The sequence below is a fragment of the Rhea pennata genome, chromosome 31, assembly GCF_028389875.1.
Source record: "Rhea pennata isolate bPtePen1 chromosome 31, bPtePen1.pri, whole genome shotgun sequence".
NCBI classification, from domain to species: domain Eukaryota; kingdom Metazoa; phylum Chordata; class Aves; order Rheiformes; family Rheidae; genus Rhea; species Rhea pennata.
In genome coordinates this window covers 3,167,139-3,187,121 of record NC_084693.1, presented here as the reverse complement: position 1 = coordinate 3,187,121, position 19,983 = coordinate 3,167,139, and the positions used below count along the sequence as shown (strand labels likewise).

General features: G+C 52.1%; 1 protein-coding gene across 6 annotated transcripts in view; it reads left to right on the top strand.

Moving 5' to 3' along the window:
• Positions 1 to 209: 209 nt before the first annotated feature.
• LOC134152371 (cell adhesion molecule 3-like) overlaps positions 210 to 19,983 on the top strand; it is a 54,028-nt gene continuing 34,254 nt past the window's right edge. For all 6 annotated transcript variants that reach the window (XM_062597654.1, XM_062597659.1, XM_062597658.1 and 3 more), the window contains exon 1: positions 210 to 362. In XM_062597654.1, coding sequence (XP_062453638.1) covers positions 287 to 362 — 76 coding nt within the window. In that variant the 5' untranslated portion in view covers positions 210 to 286. The remainder of the gene's footprint in view (positions 363 to 19,983) is intronic.

The window sequence follows — 19,983 nt, the reverse complement described above, 5'->3', positions numbered from 1 at the left end:
TGGAGCGCACCACCGCTCCTCGGGGCGCGGGGGGAGGGGGGGGCGGCGGCCGGAGCGGGTATGTTTACACGGGGGCCGAGGGGGGCGGAATCGGCGCGGCCCCCCCCTCGGCCCCCCCCGCCGCCGCCGCGCGAATGGTCTCTTCCTCGTGCTCTATTTAATCCCCGCCGCTGCCGCACCGCCGGCTCCAGTCCGGAGAGCAGCGCCGCGCCCGGTGCTGCCGCCGCCTCCGCGCGCTGCGGCTCGGCTCGGCTCGCCCCGGCACCGCGGGCCCCCGCCAGCCACCATGTTGCCCCCCGCCCTCAGCCTCCTGCTGCTCCTGGGCTGCCTCGGCGCCAGCAGCGGAAACCTCTCCCGCGACGGTGAGTAACGGCGCTGGGGCGGGCGAGTGTCCCCCCGCCCCATCGTTTGAGGGCAGCCGGCATCGGGGTGGGGTGGAGGCGGCGGGGGGGGGGCCTGTAACGGTCGGGCGCGCGGCGGCGCGGCCGTGCCGTGCCGTTATGTGGGTCAGGCGCGGCGGGCGCGGGCAGGTGCCGCCCCGGCCCCGCCCCGGCGGCCCCGCCCCGGCCCTGCCCTCGGGGTCCGCCCGCGCCGCGCAGCGCAGCGCCGCGGCGGGCGCGGCTGTTGGGCGGCGCCGGGTTCCCCGGCGGCCGGCGGGGCTCAAGGTCACGGCGGCGCCGGTGCTGCCCGTCGCGTGTGTCGTGTCGTTTACCCTCCCCAGTCCCCCCACGCGCACCCCGCCCGGGGCGGGGCCGGGGCGGCGGAAGGTTCCAGACAGGCGGCGGCGGGGCCCCGGCACTGCCCGCGGCTGGGAGGGTGGGGGCGGACCGGGGAAGCGGTGATGCCACCCCCCCCCCCACACACACACACACACTGGTGGGGAGTGTAGGGGTGAGACCGCCCCCCTCCCCCGGTGGGGATGGACCCTCCCAATGAGGGGCAGGGGGAGTCACCTCGTGGTGGGTGGCCCCTTCCCCAGTGTGTGGGGGGGGTTGACCCCCTTTGCCATGGTGGGGGGGGTGACAGGACACCCCCTCCCAGACTGGGACAGAGCCCGGAGCCCTCTGGAAATGGCTGTTTCCTGGGAGCGGCTGTGGTGGGGCTCTTCCATCTCGGGGGTTTGCCCCCGGGGGCTGTGGCAGCCCTGCCCGGGGGGGGAGGGGGGAAGGCCAGCCTGCTTCCTCCCCCCTACACACACACACACACACACACACACACACACACACACACACACACACAGACCCCATCGCCTCGCCGGGAAGGCCGCCGCTGTCCGGACGTGTGGTGGCATCCGAGGTGTCTCATAAATCCTCTCGCACTCGATGCGCGGCGTGTTTGTTATGCGGGAGGCATGGAGCTCTTCTGTAGCCTCATAACCCTCGAGACAAAGGGTGTTTACCCATGATATATAACAACGGCGGGCAGAGCGCTACATGGCAAAACAGCCTTTAATGAAGTGCCGCAAAGCAAATATAATTTTGGTAAGGACTCATAAATGGCAGCACCTTGTTTTTCATGACTGTTCAATTGCAAAGCGGAGTCCTTGCTGAATCGCAGGGCTGAAGCTTAGCGCTTATGGCCAGTAATACCCGTCGGGCTGTTGGTGGCTGCGCATTTGCCGTGTCAGGAGCCGTTGGTCTTTATACCTGTCTTGATAAAATTGCAGGGACGTATATTTACGCGGAGAGTAAATTGGTGGGAGATGCGGAGGCAGTCCGGGGCCCAGCCATCCTCCGAAAGGGCTTTTGCAGACCTGAGGGTGGGCTAATAGGGCTGCTTGCCCTGTCCTCCTGGTCAGCCAAATATCTGGTGTCTACAGCAGCAGTTGTACCCTGGTTTTGGCTGCCTAGGTGGGGGAGAAGGGGGAAAGCATGGTGCTTTGCCTCTCTAGTGTTGCGCTGACAGGTGACAACCTTCCCTTCCCTGACTGGGGCTGGGACAAGCCTTGTGGTGCGGTGTATGGCTGGGGATGGGGGGGGGTTGGCCATTGCGGAGACTGGCTGTGAGAGAGGATTGACTGGTAATTCTGGAGTGAATAAGTGGTTCTTGGATCAAAGGGTCCCCAAGGACTGTTGTGGTGAAGAAGGGAGTGTGATTTATATATATAAAAGGGTGAGAATTGTGAACCTGGGAGCCTGCTGCTTCTACTTGGGCTGCCCATGCTTAAGCTCAGCAAACCTCCGATAGCCTTTGCAAGCAGGGGTCTTTCTCCCACAGCCTATCCCTTTGCTGAAGATTGCTGTCACAGGTAGACATGCTTTGGGGCCTGTTGTTGGTTTGTGACTGCATTTCCATACACAAATCGTAGGATTTGCTGCTGGAGGTAACAGCTACAATTGCTCATAGTGCCACAGGACCCCTCCTCAAAAGATGGTTGCTTGGGTGTAAGCAAGGCTGCTTAATCCCATGATAACATAATATCCTGCCACTCTGTGCATGGCAATGAACTGAATGGGCTCTGTGCTGGACAGGAGGGAGTTGTTTAATGTCTGAACAAGTGCTTACATGAAGAAAGGTAGTGTGATCTGAAGTTCTGTGTAGTCCTAGGGCAGAATGCATCCTGGATGATGACACTGCAAGTTTTTCCCCAAGGCTGGCCTTCTGCTGTGGCCCAGCCCTGATCAAGAGCTGCCAGGCTGTCCCTTTTTTTTTGGACACAGGATGATACATACAGTCAAACATACCCCCTAGCAGTCTTTGCAAATGGAGGAGACTGGTGCCTGGAGGATGCTTGGAAAGACATTGCTTACTTTTTTTTTTTTTTTTTTTTTTTGCCATCGGGGGTGTGGAAGGCACTACCTTTGCACGCTTCTGCCATCAGCTTCCAGTGTGGCTACCTGGAGAGTAAAGCCCCTCTGCAGAACCCTGCAGAGGGACAAGGATGAAAGGATGAAGTGGAGTAGTTGCTTTCTTGGAAATAAATGCTGCTTCTCTGTGCATTTTGATGCTACAACTGTGGTGGCACCTGGCATTGTTCGTTTAAGCTGCCTGGGCAGTGAAAGTGTTCGTACTTCACCGTGGCAGTGTTTGTGCACTTGGCTGGTATTGTGCTGTTGTCGGCAAATTTCTGAGTGTTTGGGCTGGTTTGCGTGGTTGTCTTTGCGAGGATTATTCCCTCCACATAGTTATTCCACTCTCTAGAGCTGTGTAAGCCTTTTGTTTGAACAGTACCCTGCTCTCATCCCATGGGAAGCTGCTACGTGCCAAAACCCAAGTTTTTGTGGCTGTCTTGCCCTGTGCTCAGTAGCAACCTCATCTGTGCAGCGCTGCTGTGGCACTAGCATTGCTTACTCTAAGCATCTCTCCATGTGCAGCACAAGGAGCACCACCATGGTGTAGTGAGAAGGGAGGCTGAGCAGCTTTAGGGGTACTGCAGGGAGGTGAACATGGGTCTCTTGCATCCAGGTTCCTCCCACTGTAACAGAGCTTCCCTGCTAATCTTCTGTGCATATCTCCTGCTAGGAGAAAAACCTATTTGGATTCCTGGTGTTGGATCTGCCTAACTGGATACAGGTGCCACAGCTGGGCTGGTTGCCTTGGGTTTTACAGTCAAGGGGATGGTTCATCTCCTGTAGTAGGTGCTCAGACTGTTTAGGTGAACTGTGCCCACTGCTTCCTGATGACTGTAGGGGCTATCTCTAGATATCTGAAGGGAGGCAAGATGTACTCCCCACCCTCTTTCTGCAGAGGCAGATTTGGGGAAACTGTGCCGTTCCCAGATGCTGGATTCATCTTTCTAAAACTCTCCCCGACAGTGTGTGCTCACTGGACCATCCAGGAGGAGCCTTCTCTGTCTTGAGGAACTACTTGTTTCCAGCTGTTTTCTCTGTAAGAAATCCATCCTGGTCTTGATATGTGGGAGCAATGTCTGTGTTACTGAGCACAGGCCTGGTAGAGAGGAGGTGTGGACTCCCACAGGCCTTTCATGATCTCTAGCTATAACACAGATGATGGTAACAGTACAGCCCAATGAGAGGCTGCTGTTGTCAGTGGAAGTCCTGTAGTCCTGCCCCATCAGAAGCTCTGGGGAGATGCAAGCACCAGTTGTCCTTAGCCAACTTGTGGGAGGCTCTGTGCAACTTCCATCTGCTACTTCAGCCTTGGGCCCGTGATGGGGAGACATTACAGGGCCCTGATATGCTGAAATGGCTGTGATGGAAATGGCACAGGTTCTCCCTGCAGCTGGTTTCCTGCATGTGACCTGCTGGTGCCATGTGGAGCCTATGGCTGGAGGAGGGGAAAGATGGTGACAGGTTGCAGTTCCTGTGCATGGTAGTTGTCTGAGGATAACTTAATCCTTTGGCTGCTACTTATGGCTATGCTTTTACCCAACTAATGTGTGTGCAGATACCCTGTTCTCACAGATGTCATCAGGGCTCACCATATGCTGCAAGTCTTTTTGTGCCAGCACAAGCCCCTGGTGCTTTGGTTGAGGAAGCAGTGATGTTGCTGATGAAGTGATGGTGTACAGGCATGAGAAGAGTGAATGCAACCTATCTGCATTGCTTGATACCTGAATGGCCTGATTTTGGTTGACTCTGATCAGCTGCCTGGGGGAAGTGAGCTGTTCTTGTAGAAGCAATGCAGCTGTGCTTGCCTGCCTCCATGGCTGGAGATCAGCATGGCAACCGTAATAGAGCATCCCCCTGCAAGCAGCTGAATGAAGGGAGCTGGACTGGGAAGTGCTGAAAGTAACCACTCAGCTGTCTGGCACAACACATTAGGCTCAGTGAGAAACACTGGATTTAAAACAATGCTCGGGATCAAGTCATGCAGAGCTGCCCTGTCACATACCCAGACAGTGAGGGAAGGTGCTGGCACAGCCGCAATGGGGCAGGAACTTTGCCTCTGCTGATAATTCCTCAGGTTTTGGCATGGTCTGCAATGTGGAGGCTGGGGGTGTTTTTAGGCTGGTCTGTCACCTGGAGAAAAAAATGCAGAGAAGAGGTTGTTGCTAAAGAAGCAAGAATTGAGTGCCTCCCTCCCAAGTTTGGGCACTTCCTATCTCTTTTCAGTGAAAGGGAGGATAAGGAAGCACTGATTTGCCCAAGACTATCTGAGGTTGCTTGGATGCTAGACACTGCCTTTTCTCCCTCTGCTTGAAGTTCTCGCCTCTCCAGGGGTGTTGGATTTGACTGAGTAACTGTGGGCGTCTACATCTGGGTAGTCACCCTAGTGCTGGCACAGCCAGGCAGTTAGCCAGATGGAGGAATCTGCATTAAAGCTAATGTTTTTATTTGTTTTCTCTAGGTTGGTTTTAACCTAGTTTTATCCCGGTCCAGGATGTTGTGTGACCGTTCAGTTCCTCATGAGAAGAACAGCATGAGAGAGGAGGTGGTACAGGATGTGAATGTGTGCTTGAGCTGCCTTTTTCCAGTGGCAGTGCCAGTTAGGTGGTCTTTAAGACTGTCTTTGAACTTGATGGGATTTGACTGTATGCTGCAATGTTTGTTCTTCTGGGTCCTGAGTGTTGGCTACTGCTCAAAAGCCTCTGTAGAGCATGGTCTACTTCGCAGATGCCTTCCAGGAAGTGCTGTTCTCTGGTTCAGCATTTGGCATTGTGTCTATTGCCCTGAACTTTGTTACTATCTAAACTTCTCTCCAGGCTCTTGTTGCAGTTGGTGAAGGCCCAGCCAAGGGTTTTGACATGCAGGTCATCTGATGGCTGTGCCTGTGCAGATCGATTTGCATCCTCATTGCTTGGCTCTTCAGTGACTCCATAGGATCCCAGTGGTGATGCTAGTACTAAACAACCATGTAGTCAGATATATCTGACCTGCCTCCTCTGAATTACTGGCTCAGCTTGAACCATATAGTCCAGTTCTAGCTTCTCAGGTCTTGGCCAAGCATCGATAGCAGTGAAGTGATGCACCAGCAGGGCCTCTGTTATCAGTAATGGTAAGGTGTTAAGTGGTGCCTCCACTCCTCCATCAGCCTGAGGAGGCGGCAGGTATGAGGATGAGGCCCCATCCTGTTCTGGAGGGGCTTGTGTTTTACTGGTGCTGTCACAGCCTGGTCATGCTGTGGTAGCGGTCAGAGCCTTGTGAGCATTATTCTGTCCAGCAGAAGAGGGCCTTGCTATTTGAGATTTGCAGTCTGACAAAGCAAGGAGAGAAGCCAGGCATGCAATGGTGTTGTGCTTCATTCTGTTTGGACAGCCCTAACACTAGAAGTCCCCAGGCCCTGGATGAAGCTATGTAATACAAGCAATAAATAAAAGTGTGGGAAGGTGAGAGAGCTGAGTCCAGTGGTGGGAGGACCAGGCAGGGGTATGCTTAACCAGTCATCTACATAGTGTAACACTTGGCCTCCATTCTAAGAGTAGTGTGAGAGCACGGGGCTGGTGTGTATGCGGGCAGGAGGCAGGTACCTCAGCTCCTTCTGCCCAGAAATTACAGCAGCACCTTGTGCATCAGGCAGATGCTCTGTGTAACAGTGGCTGCAGGCCTGTGCCTCCAGCTTGTCCCTGCTGCAAAGGGAGAGCAGCACCCCTGTGACAGCATGCTGTGGTGGCACAGTTGTCTTCGGTATGCCCTGTGCTGTGCTTCCAAAATGCAGACTAAGTCCTCTGCACACTTCTGTGGACAGCAGCTTGCAGCTGAGTGTCACTCCTGCTGCTCTCAGGTTTGCCTTTGCAGAAATTCCCAGGTGTCACAGGGACTTGCTGGAGGGCACAGATCTGTTTGCTACAGAGCCAGGAAGCAGCATTTCTCTGGGTGACCCAAGAGCTTGGCTGTGGAGTAGCAGCAGAGCTGTGAGTGCCTTGTAGTCACCTTGAGGAGATGCTGTTCATGGGAGCAGCAGAAGTTAGGGAGAAATACCTGCTGTTCCCCTCAGGTGATGCCCAGGTGTAATGTTCCATCTCCTCCAGGTGCTGTTTCTCAGCTTAAAACATTCACTTCAAACTTGGCTTGTTTACCTGGTGGCAAACCTGACGTGGAGTGTCAGTGTTTCCAGATCACTGCTTTTGCTGCTGCTTTCAAGCTGTAGTTTGCAGGGGGTAACTGAGTTTTGACACTTCTGGTCTAAATGGCCAGCTGGGGAGAGAGCAGCAGGCTTCCTGTGACACCAGTTGAGCAGATGCTGTGCAGGGATTTGTTTTGTTTTCAGTCTGCTGCTTACCACAGCCCTAAGGGTCTCGTCAGGAGAAACCAACAGTCATCTCCTTGTCAAGTGAAAGCCCTTGATATGTGTGTATCAGACATCAGTGTGCTGAACACGGATTGACCTGTCCTGCCCCTGCTAGGGTTGATGTTGACTGAGATCCGGCTTTTGTGCTGGATCCTGGACCTTGCAGAGTGCTGCCCATGCAGGAAAACCTTCACTGATTTTCAGCAGCAAGCACTAGGAGCAAATTCAAAGCTGATCCTGCCAGAATACAGGACTTACTGGGATCCCATGGCCACTCAGGTTGTTGCCTTGTGTACAACAGTGACCAATTTTCTGGAGGCAGGATATGCTTGGTGTCTGTGCAAGCGTTCTTGGGGCAGAGCAGTAACTTTGCTCTTCTCTGCTCTCATCAGCCTTGGAGGTCTGCTCTGTGACTTGGAGTACACGGTGGAAGCCATAGTAAAACAGGCTCATCTGTGACTTGCTGCTGATAGTGCTGTTTTACTGGCTCCATGCTATAGTTAGCAAGGCACCTTTGCCATTAGCTTATCCTTAAACTCTTTAACCCCAAGCAGCTCAGCACAGTAACAGGTCAGCATAATAGCACTTCCCTGGTCGACTCTGTTTTGTCTGTCTTGGCAGCTTTGCTTCCTGTTTAGTCACCCCCCCGTGACACTGGAGACTGTCCTGCTGGGACCCTGATTGCAGAGTTGCTCTCAGAGTTGCATCACATGTTTTGTTTTCAGTCTGCTGCTTACCACTGCCCTGAGGGTCTCTTCAAGAGGAACCAACAGTCATCTCCTTGTCAAGTGAAAGTCCTTGTGGTGCTGTCTCATGTGATGATGCTAGTGACTTGGTGGGCCAGAGCTGAGAACTCTCTTGCCTGGGCATTTGAGATCTGGAGACTCCCTGCTGTAACTGGCCACAACAAAGCATTCATCTCTGGCTCAATCATTTGGGAGCCCTAGCTGGGTTGAACCCTTATTTTATTATTTGAAATAACTTCTCCCTACTTTTCTTCTCCAGGTAGTCAGAAGGAGATTTCAGTGTGGTGCCTGTCAGAGGCATGCTACCCAGTGATAGGAAGCAGAGCTTCCCGAGTTTCCCTAGCTGTTGTTCCCAAGTTAGAAATACCTTCTTGCACAACTTGTATGTTTAATCTTTGGGCAGTTGGGAGCTGCAGTTTAGTGTGCCAGCTTGGGCAGAGTTTTTATGCATGTGTTTAGATGCTTGTAAAGTAACAAGCAGTATACCAGGGCATCTGAAGCAACCATTTGTAAGACACCTCACTGGGCAGGCAGGAGATCCTTAAAACAGAACTGTCAAAGCAAAGAGCTTGTTTCCTTGGCAACAGTCATGTTGGAGATTGGCCTTAGGGTAGGAGCTAAAAAACATGCTCAAAAAAGTAGTTATCAGCTGTTCACTGTCAAACCAGAGGAGGACAGTTGGAGAGGGGTGTCACCCTGCATGGTTCTGCTTGTTGCTTCTGTACTGGAAGAGAACATGCTAATAAAGTGTATGCAGTGCATTGGAGGTAAAGGCATTTCTGGTACTTAGGGAAGGAGGCCTAGAATTCAAAATGACCTCTGTTTGAAAGCACAAGCTGAAATCACTAGCAATAACTGTAGACTACGGTGGCCTAGCAGCAGCATGGCATAGGGCTGGAGTAGCCTTTGTGAGAGGAGACAGTGGCATGTTCTGAGTTAACAGACACTGCACTGGGGCCCAGCACGTAACTACTCCTCTCTGTCTGCTGAAGAGGCTGCAACTGGAAATTTGTGCCCAGGTTGAATGCTGCTTTTAAGAAGGTTGTAAGGGAGGCAGGAGGATCCAGATGAGCAACAGACATGATTAGAGGTTGGAAAATGCACATGGGAGTTTGGATGAAATTTGTTTTCTCAGAAGGGGGAAAGGAAGAGAATACTTCCTATACAAAAAAAACAGGATCAGCTGGTTACCGTATCTACTATAGTAGGAGATGAAAAATTGACCTGCTCAACAGAAGTGAGATGATGCGTAAGAGAAAATAGGAACACTGGGGCAGGTACTAAAGGGTTCACCAAGCCCTTTGTGAATTATCTGCTTTTGGAGAGTCTGAAGAAAGCTTTGGGAACTGTTGAACTGTTCTTACAGCTTTCAAATGCCTCACGGTGGCCTGGCTCACATGTGGAGCAGCAGTGACTGAAGTCAGCCATGTCTGCAACAGGGAATCGCTTCCCAGGATACACAGTCTAGCTTGGGGCTGGTGGAGAGACTAGATGTGCCCTTGAGATCAGCAGTGCACTGGCAGCAGGCTTAAGCCTGAGGTGCCTTATAGATCTGTCTGAAACAGATCAATATCTGGAGAGAGAAGGGGAGCCCTTTCTACCCCAGTGCCTGCCCTGCTCCTTCAAGGAGCTGCTTTCTGTAGCTTGTGTGCTATGCAGTCACCCAGGGCCCCAAGCTGGTCCATGCTGCTTTCGTCTCCAGAACTGGGCTTTTTCTACCTCTCTGTTGTGTCTCCTCAAATGATTTATTTGTGCTGTGTGCATTCTGCAGACTTGCATGCGGTGTATCTGAGCCTGGAGTCTCTTCTATCTCTGTACAACTGGCTCAGGGCTCCAAGAAGATTGTAGCTTTGAGCTTTAACCAGCAGCACTAACCCCTTGCTGAGGGGGACCGGCTGAGGCAATGAGAAGAGCAGAGTTCAGGGTCTAACCCTAGCATCTCTTCAGGCTTCCAATGAAGTTTTCCCTGTTTCTTTCTTGTTTGAGGATATGAGCAGCTGCTCCCTGACGATAGCTGTTTGCAACAAAGCATTGTGAGACTGTGGAAAGTTATCAGGACATGTTCAGACTGGGACTAAAGGGACTTGTCTCTTATAAAACAACCTGTCTTTGGGACAGCTGTACATGTTCCTCTCTTTTCCCCTCTGTGCAGGCATCGTGGAAGAATGACAAATGTTCTCAGCCATGGAATTGCAGGCAGCCTGAGAAATAGAGGCAGTCACCATGCCGTACATCAGGATTCCCCAACAATGTTGCTGCCTTTTGCAGAGCTAATTGGCCACCAGATTGGTGTGAATGTGTAAACACGACTGAGCAGTGCAGCCAGCGGCGGCCTGTGTTTGTGCGGCTGCCAAAGCTGCAGGCAGAGCTGCTGTTGCTGCTGTCATCAGAGGGGTTCCCTGGCTTCCTCACCCCCCAACAAGCCTATTCCTGTCCCAGCTCTCTGCAGGAGTTTGCCTGGCCCTGAGGCAACTGGGAGAGCAATTGATGGTTTGGGCCAGGGAGACCAGGCTGTGTGCTTTGATAGGGCAGCAAGAGGAGTGCTGCTGGGTTATGGAAGAGAGGCTGCTTCCCAGCTTTTCTATGATATGCAATGGTAGTGAGGAAGCAGAGTGGTTAGGATGTATCCTTAAGGCATGTAGGAGGGGCGCTGATCAGGCTTTGTCTAAAAGCAGCCAGCCAGGACTGGAGGAGGAGGGCATCCTGTGATTTGTGAGAGCTTCAGCGGTGCTTATAACCAAGCTTGCTTCAGTTTCTTCCTTCTTGGTTTCTTAGCTGCTAATTGCTAATTACCAGCCATGTTTCAGTTGCTTAACTCAGGTCAGGTGTCATACACAGCTGACAACTTTCACCTTCCTGCTATGTTTCTCAGGGAGGTGACCACATCCCAGCATCCTGCAAGGACATAGCTCTGATTTGCCAGCAGCACTGCAGGCTGAATGTTAGTGCCCCTTGGATCAGGACCTTGCTGCTCTCAGAGCTGCAGAGGGCTTAAGGCTGATGTAGAGAATTGATGGGGTCCTGCAGGCTGTGACCAAAGTCTGTTGTGGTGGTTGGAGAATCCTGGCAAAGGCTCATGCTTTAGAGTAGGTCATGACAGGGAGCTGTTTCCCACTTGCCCTTCCCCTTCTTGGAAAATGTCTGTGCACAGTGCTTTTAGAGAAATAGTGCAGAACTCGATGCTTAGAACAGGGAGTTGAGGTTTGATTTGAACAGTATTTGGAGACATGAAGCCCCTGGATTCAGCTGACTGGCAGGGGCATTGCTCACTTGCAAGGAGCAACTCAGCTCCTATCATGTTGGGAATTTGGGCACAAGGTGACAGGCACCCGTGGTCTACTTCTCCACTGTAACTGCTTGAAATCTCATACCCCACATCATAAGCTGCTGGAGCACAAGATGTGGCTGTTGCAGAACCAGCTGTTGAAGCAGGGAATTTGCTGCATCTCTGTCTGTAAGAACTGGAGTCTAAAGCAGATTCCTCTAGAGGTTGCACTTTGCTCCACTCAGAGTAGGTATTCATGTTGATATGGTTTTCCTTTGTCACTTTGAGATTACATTCACTGCTTTCTGGAGAGGCTTGGTCAGAAAGTCCATCTGTTGTATTGCCAGGGTGGAGGAACATTGATGGGAGCTGGCAGAGGAGTGGAGGGAGGTTTAGGCTCAGGAGGGTGCCTAGTGAGATCCTGGATGAATTTGTCCCTGTAGCTGTGATGAAAGCATGGGAAACTTCAATATCTGCCTGGATGTCACAAATCCTGTGGCCTTACTGTGCCAGAAAGAATTGCCTGCCCAGCCTGAGAAAGAGTAGGAACCTCCTGCCCACAGGGATAGCAGCTGAGCAATGGCATGTGGCTGTGCTCAGAAGTGCTCCCCACTCCTTCTGGTCATCTCCCAAATCAGACTGGTTTCTGGCATCCCTCCCACTACCACCTCTTGATCTAGGTCTGCCTTAAGCTGCAACCTGGCCTTCCATCTGCTTCCATCACCTCCTGCTGTTTGTGTCCCTCCCTGCCTTGGTCTTGCTTGTCTGGCATGTAGCCATTCCATCTTGCTAGCCATCTCTTGGTGAGAGGTGCTCAGTAAAGGCTTCCAGTGCAAGAGGCATCTAAATACCATAGGACTGGAAAAGGAGGCAGTGCTCAAAGTGCTTCAGGAGGGTCCTTTGCGCTGCATCTACCCTAAGACTACTGATCTTGCTCAGACTGAAGAGGGGCATGTAGCTACTGGAGCATTCTCACAGGCCAGCAGAGGTAATGGTGTTGGACATGCGTGCCACAGCCAGCTACGATAACACAGCATGGGAGAGCCTCAGAGTCGGGCGTGGCTGTCCTGCACTGGTAAGCAAGGTGAGACTGCGTCCTCTTTAGGGATAAACTGTTGCACTTCTTGTCTGTGCTTGAAGCTGAGTATGTGAGTGAGCACAAGGGGAATGGTGCATCTTCTCTGTGTGAGGGATGGAGCATACTGGCTAGACCAGTGTGTACTGGCAGGCACAGAAGAAAGAGGCACACAAGGGTGGTGTTGAGCAGATGTATTAAAACAAGAGCAGGTTTCCCCTGTTAACAAAATCTGGAGCCAGTCAGCTGTCTGCAAGGAGGAGCCTGGAAGTTGGGCTCTGGGTGTCCCAGACTGTGGATTCACACAGTGCTCAAGCACTTGGCCAAGCTTGCACAGCAGATGTCTGGGCCTGCTTGGTCATACTCGAAGCCCACCAAATTCAAAATTCCCTTCTAGCTGAGTTGCTTCGGTGTTATACACCATGTACTGAACTGCAAGGCAAGGATGCCTGCGGCTTGAAATGGAGCTTTACAGTTCATGGCTGCTGACTGAATTATTAAAATACAGTCCTCAGAGAGAAGATAACTTGCCTTAGAAAATGTCTGTGTCAACAAAGATAAATTGGATCTTTATAATGATGAAACTAGACTAAATAGAAAAGAATGAAAAAAGGACAAGTGGTTATAAAGAGATGGAAAGGATCTATGCTGAGTGATGGGAGACAAGGGTGGGTGTCAGGGGTTGTCTACTACTTGTGTGGCTGCACCAGGTGTCACTAAATGTCATGTAAAACCACACCTTGGCCAGCTCCTGAAACTGCAGGGCTTTGTTGAGCAACCATAGATGAGAACAGTACAATAAATAGCGCAGTACAAAGCTGCTGGGTTTTGAGCAGAGATGAGTGTACATGCATGCTCCTAGGATCTCGAATAATGTGTAATGCTTCTGGAGCCTAGGAATTGTGTGATGAGTGCCCAGCAGTGCAGAACATAGGGTGGACTCCTGTAGTTTAGGCTCTTCCATTGCCGTTCCACCCACGGCTCAGATTTTCCTGGCCTGAGCTGGTATGTGGGCTGCCAGCCCTTTATTGCTGTTTGTGCTTGTACGACTGCAGCACTGTTTTCTGGGCTATGAACACAGACAGGAGGCATTTGTGGGATTCAAAGAGTGGATGTTTTCCCCTGGGGCTGGGATTTCTAACTGGACAGAAATGATTTCACAGCCTTGGGCCAGGGCTCTGATTGATGCAGGGGTTGAGTGCTGTAGCTGACTTGATGGCCTCAAGCTTGCAAGTGCTGAGTAGGCTGGGAGAGGTTCCTGCTCCAGCCTGCCTTGTGTGACTGCAGTGGCAGCTTCCTACCTGACTGCCTACAGGATCTCTGACAGTACCAAGATTTGGCCTTGATTTCTGGGGTCCTGGGAGCAGCAGTAGAAGCAATTCAGCCTTGCTATGTCGAGGCAGTGGGGTCCCACTGGGATGTCAGCTTGTGTATGAGATTTCCAGGTTAGCTGCCTCCTGAATGACTCAGCCTGCCTCCCTGAGCTGCTCTCTGTCCACAACCCAAGAGCACCAGATAACCTAGCTGCAGTATTGCCATGATGGCCTGGGCCATGCTGTGACACAGGAACCCCTCTTGCTCCAACACCTTGGCTGTGGTGATACAGATGCTGCAAGGTTTGTGTGATCCTAGTGCTGCTGGACAGGTATGGCTGGTGTTTAGTAGCTGTCACAGTTTCACAGGCCCTGGTTTATGCTTTGCCCCACAGATCAGTGTGGGCACAAGCTAGTCCTCCAAGTATATCACAGGGGAAGCTGTATTGTGGTGCTCTTCACAGGCATTGCTCACTGCAAGCATATGCTGTGCTTGGCTTCCCCAGAGGGCACTCCAGGTGAAATGGCTTCTGAAAGACACAAGATGTGCCATTAGACTGTGTTGCAAAAATCTCCAGAGATGTGCTGCAGAGGATTTATGTTACCTTGTATGGCATTTTCCTGGGGCTGGAACCATCAGAGCTGCAGACCTTCCTGAGAAAGGAAGTTGTTGGGGATGGAATAGAAGGGTTTTGGAGAAGACCACAGAAGCAAGTCCTGCTGGCACTCAGGAAGTCAGGAGAGACATGTACATTTTTCCCCTCATGAATATGACTGCAGCCCCCTACAAAGTGCAAAGATTTAATTAATGAGATTGATTTTGCGTGTGTGTGTGGAGTGTTGCTTCTCAAATTTCCATGTGCTGGTTGGGATCTGAAATGCAGCTGTAGCTCTTAGACAAAAGCAGGAGGCCTAGTGAAGTCATTGCTATAGTGTTTTGTGATGTGCCTGAGACTGCACTTTCTGTCTCTGGGCCTGAGACAGTGACTGCAATGGAGCTGTGGGACTGGCCATCTCTTCCTTTCTTAAGGGTCCCATCAGGGGAGCCAGGTGCCCTGGCTGCCAGAACAGCTTGGTACTTGCTTGCCATCTCTGAAATAATAAATTTTACTGTAGGATAACAACAGGCCATGGGCTGGGGGTGGCAAGCAAGACATTGGTGGCCTTTGGAAACTTAGTTTGGAAGAGTTGTAGATATGACTGAAAAAATGTCAGACATCCTCCCACTTTCTAAATCTGTTGTCCTTAGATTTAAGCTGGAAAGACAGAAATTCCCTCTTGAGTGTTTCAGTACCAGGAAGGGATACAGCTGGGGGTCCTGTGCTGGTTACACCTCTGAGTCCAGTCCCTGTGTCCAGCCATGCACTGGCAGAGCAAGTCCCAAGCTCCCTGCACGTTTTTCTGGCCTTATCCGGTTCGGATATAGTAATTCTGGAGTCCTTGAGAGCTGCTGGTGTGCTCACCTCCCTCTCCTCTGTATAAGTACCGAGGCACCTGCTAGAACCAGACTGGTGGCAGGAGCCCTCCTCAGGTACTATGTGCATGGCAAGCTGGTGCTGAACCCTGCCAGGCTGCTGGGGATCAGGGCTGTGCACAGCTCTACTATTCCCCTTCTCTGCCTTTTTTTTCAGGCATGCTGTCCTTGTGGCATTGTGGCCTGGGGCTGCTTCAGTCGCTGCTCCACATCCCAACGGAGGGCGGGAGAGGTGGCTGTGCCAGCCTGAGCTACCAGCATGTCCTGGGAGATGGCTGTCAGGTGTCAGCAGCTCTGCGCTGGCAGCAGTTGCTGGCATGGCGAGTGCGGATGCTTCCCTGGGTGTCTGACACCTGTCCCTGGGGTTTGCAGGGAGCTGTTTTAAGCTGGGTGCCAAGAATGTCCAAAAGCTTTCAGCACAGCACAACCTGCTTGCTCTCCAGAGCATCCTGCTTCAGAGTGGCCAGGAACTCTCTGCTCCCTCTTCTGCCTCTGAACCTCTGTGATGTATCCTCAAAGGGTTTGGGGCAACTGGAAGGGGAAAGGGGGGAATGTGACCCCTCTGTAAAGTATTAAATATTTCTGAGACATCTGCTGCAGCTGTAGTGCTGTTGCAGCCTTATAGGGTAGCCTGAGCTGGCCTTCATCTCGCTTTGGAAATGTCCTGAGATTTGAGCTGGGAGTTTGCACTGAGCTATGCCGGGACTGGAGCTGGGAGCAGTCATGACACATGAGGTATCTTCCCTGCTTCTCATTATCCAACATCCCTGTCTTGGGACTACAGCTTCAGTCATTGTGTCCTCCTGGAAGTGAGTCCTCATGCCTGGCTGGCGAGTGACTTGGGAGACAGCCCATTGCTACTATCTTGTGTGTGAGTATGGTGATAAGGCTGTGACCAGCAAGCAAGGAGGGATGGAGGCCTTGTGGGCTCTTGCCCTGTCCCTCCTCTCACTGCAGGAACAGAATGGGATGAAGCTCCCCAGCTAGCCCTGTGGTGGGACTCGCTGTTCCTGGGGTCTTGTCTCCCTGCCTCGTTCCCACTGCAGCTCTCCAGATGGGGCCGCACTCTCACATGGTGGCTGTGCCCCTATTCTGTCAAGGGCCAGCAGGTTACAGCCATGGCGGTTTTTAATTAAATCAAGCTGCACTGGCGCAGCGGCCTAGCTGTGCCCATCTGTTCCTTCAAGCTGTCAGCATGCATGGCGCAGAGGCGAGTAGAGTATCTAGGTCGTACCGGAGGGCGCAGTGCGGAGATTCATATAGGCTGTTGCTGAAGACAGTGGAGCCATTGCAACAGGGGGCTGCATCCCCTTGCCCTGCACAAGGCGATCTGGGTCCCTTGTGCTAAGTGTGCCCTGCACAGGGGTTTTGGCAGCAGGCAGGAGAGCTTGGCTTCCGAACTGCCCCGGCTCTGTTGTGGTATCCCATCCTGAGTCTTTCCCAAGCCTTGATTCTCTGGGCAGATTCCCACCATCTCTTAGACTGTCATCTGCATGGCCTGTATCAGTCCAAGGGGCTTTCTGCAGTGGTCTGGAGGAGCTCCCCTTCTCCCAGAGCTGGACTTGAGGTTTATGGCACTATCAAGAAGCATCATCATTCTCTCTGTGGGATCTGAGACCCACCTCTGCCTAGACTTCCTGGTCCCTCCTATCTGTCACAGTTGTGAGCACAGGAAGGAAGGTCCTCAGTAAGGCTGAAGGCCAAGCCAGAGCTGTGGTGGCTTTACAGTAAGCAGATTCCCTTTGGATTCCCATATGGATTCTGCCTTTTCTGGTCAACTCAGTGGTAAGATTTTATGGGCCCAAAAGGATACCCTTGGGAATGGGAGACAATCTGTGGTGTGGTCTTCATACCTAGTGTGAGGGTCCAAATCTGGGTTGGGGGGATAGCAGTTGGCAAGGGGGATTCTCCTATTGCTCCTGAGTATGTTTGAGGCTCAGCTGATGAAAGCTTGAGCTGGGCAGAGGAGAGATGGGGGCTTCTGCCAAAAAGCAGTGAGGTGCTGAGTACTGCTGTGATGATACCCAGGATGGCATTAGCCAGGCAGGGGTGACACAGGTTCCATCATAGATAGTGCTGTGTCACAGAGTGGCCTCATGCTGCACTTGTCTACCTCAGAGTGAATGTCCTGTGGGCTCAGCTCCTTAGAGACCCAGAGTCTGAGATAGGCTGCAAGTGCCTGGCAGCACCATGGGTACCTAAGCCCAGAGATTCCTGCTGTATCTAAGCTGCTGATGTGTGGCCCAGAGCACACCAGCACCCTTGTCCTGCTGCTGGCAGCTTTTCCCTTCTACCTGGGCTCCAGTGATGCCATCAGGAGCATCTTGGTGCCCACTGTGGCCTGAACCACCACCCCTTTGGCCTAGCTCCTTGTCCCCTGCTCCCAGCACTCCCAGTGTTGATGCCTATTGGGTGAGAGATGTTTAAGCTGAGTCTATTCTGGCTCTGGGTCTGTATCACAGCACAATCAGCAGACTACTGCCTGGCATCTGGAGCTGGCCTTGCTCTGTGAGGGTGCTCAAAAGGCAGATTAATGCCTAAGGGGAGTCAGGCATCACTTGCTCAGGGTGGTGCAGCCCCAAAGCGCTCTGGAGGCTTGTGTTGGCTCCCTGGTCACTTAGCCTGGAGCAGCTTTTGCTGGTGGCCAAGGAGGAGCAGAAGGGGGTGCAGAGATGCCCAGTGCAGAATGATGGGCACTGGCACAGGACTTGGCAGCTTGAATGCAAGCGTGATGCTGATACTGGCTGCCCAAACTGCCTGCGTTATGCAGGGACTCTACAAAGCTGTGACTGTGTTGTCTTCTCATAACTCCGCTGAAAGCACAGCAAGCATGTGGAACCAAGATGGATTTTTGCAGTATTGTGGGCACAAGAAGAGATTATGGGAGCAGGCCAGAGGCACCAGTGGATTTGGGGGGGATGGGAGGACTTAGTTCAGTCCTATCTGGTCTCTGGGGTTACGTGCTCTGACAGCTTTTACCCTGTCTGGAGGGTCTGAGCATTCCCTGCATGTGTCATGCAGCACAAGCACATGGACATGAGTGCCATCACGTGGCTGCATAGCCCTAGCCCCCTGCCCCAGGGAAAATACACACCTTGCTCTGTTTAATCTCTCCCTATGTTAATACCTTAATGAGGCCAGAGCTCTAGCAGATAATAGTAATTGTGTTAATTAAGAGATTGGGTCTGTGCTATTCCCTCTGGGTTTTATACTGTCCTAAATTGTATTGGAGTTGGAGTGCTTTGAGTTTGGACAACAGTGGCTTGGAAGACCTAATCCCCTACTTATGGTTGTACCTGCTACATCTGTATCATTAACTAAATTAAAACAAGACAACAGATAGCTCTTCCCTACAGGGGAGATCTAATGGAGAGCTATGGCCTTGATCCTGGCCAAGCTGCAGACACTCTGCATGGGATGTGGCAGAGGTGTCTCCTGTGGTGGTGCACAGGTCTCACTAGGCACCGTCTCAGGGGACAGGTCCCCTGGTGATCCTCACAAAAGCTTCTGGTGTGAGGCCTGTGTGAACAGGGAACTCTCCAGGCCAGGCATGGTGTCTATGCGTGAGTGAACACGAGACACATCAGGGAAAAGCTTCAGTCATGATTAACAGATTGGAAATAAGCTGTCGAGCGAGACTCCAGGCGCTCTGGCTGGTTGGTGTATCAGAGGGGAGGATGGGGAAGACTTGATCACCACCTATAAATATCTACAAGGAAAGAGATGTGAAGCAGAGGCTCTTCAGCTGACCAGACAGGAGTGTAGCAGAGTCTAAGGACTGGCTGCTAAATCCAGGCACATGGAAAGGAACAAAATTTCAATGGCAAGCATGAAATATTACCGTTAGCGATAAGAGTTTACTGGGGCTGGTGAGGGAGTATTCAACCCTGGGAATGCCCTAATCCAAATTTAAGAGAAGGGTGTGGGAGGACCCATAGGGCTATAAACGGAGGTTTGTCAGAGCCTTGGCAGCTGGCAGGGTTGGGGCTGATACCTAGCAGTGCTGCACAGGTAGAGGACTCAGGCTGCTCTGCAGGGATGTGGCAGTTTTGGAGAACTTGTAACATGAGAGGAAGAAAATGTTCTCTTTCCCTGTTCTGAGGGCAAAATGGGAAAATTCAGCTTGAAACAGGCTGCTTGCCCATCCTTTCCGCAACTTAAGTTTAACCCAGACACTGAGCATCACCCGGGGAAATAAGCCTGTGAAATCAGGACTTCACTGTGATTCAGCTCAATCTTGAAGGGACCAGAGAGTGATTCACTGCTTAAATGTGAATGGTGCCAAGATGTCCTGGGATGCTAAACAGCTCAACTGCTGTGTGTAGGGGTAGGTTGCCTTCACCTCCAGGGTTGTGTGTACCTGCCATGGAGCTGGGTCTCTTTTTTTTTTTTTTTTTTTTTTTGGGGGGGGGGGGGCAATGTGTGTGCAATCACACCTGAACTTGTGCATATGTGCAGCCCGCACTTGAACTTAGGCATATGTGCAAGGTTTCCAGAATGTGCATCTCTGGTGTCGGCTTTGCTGGAGTCAATCCCCAGGCAGTGCTGCCTTCTGAACAAGTGCTGCTGCAGAGAGTAGCTCTGTCCATGTGACTTTACTAGCTCTTTGCCTTGTTTATGGCCAGTTCTCAGTCTGTGGCAGGTTATGAAGCTGTACCAGTTTGAACTGTAAGGATTTGTGAAACTGTCCAGCATGTAAGTGAAGTGCACATAGCATCTTTCTTTACCCATTCTTTCTGTGAAGCTGGTGCAGATGACACTTGCTCAGTGCTTATTCTAGCTGGGTGAGGAGGGCATGCAACCTGCATGCTGGGAGAAACTGCACCTCCCTGGTGCAGTTTGGCTCATTGGCACATCAGCTTTCCCAAAATAGCTGTCCTTGGGGGCAGGCACAGGGTTATCTGATCCCATTGGTGCTCTTTCTCTGCCCTTGGGCTGGCTGCTCATCAGCATGGAGTCCTCTAAGGAGCCTGAAGTGA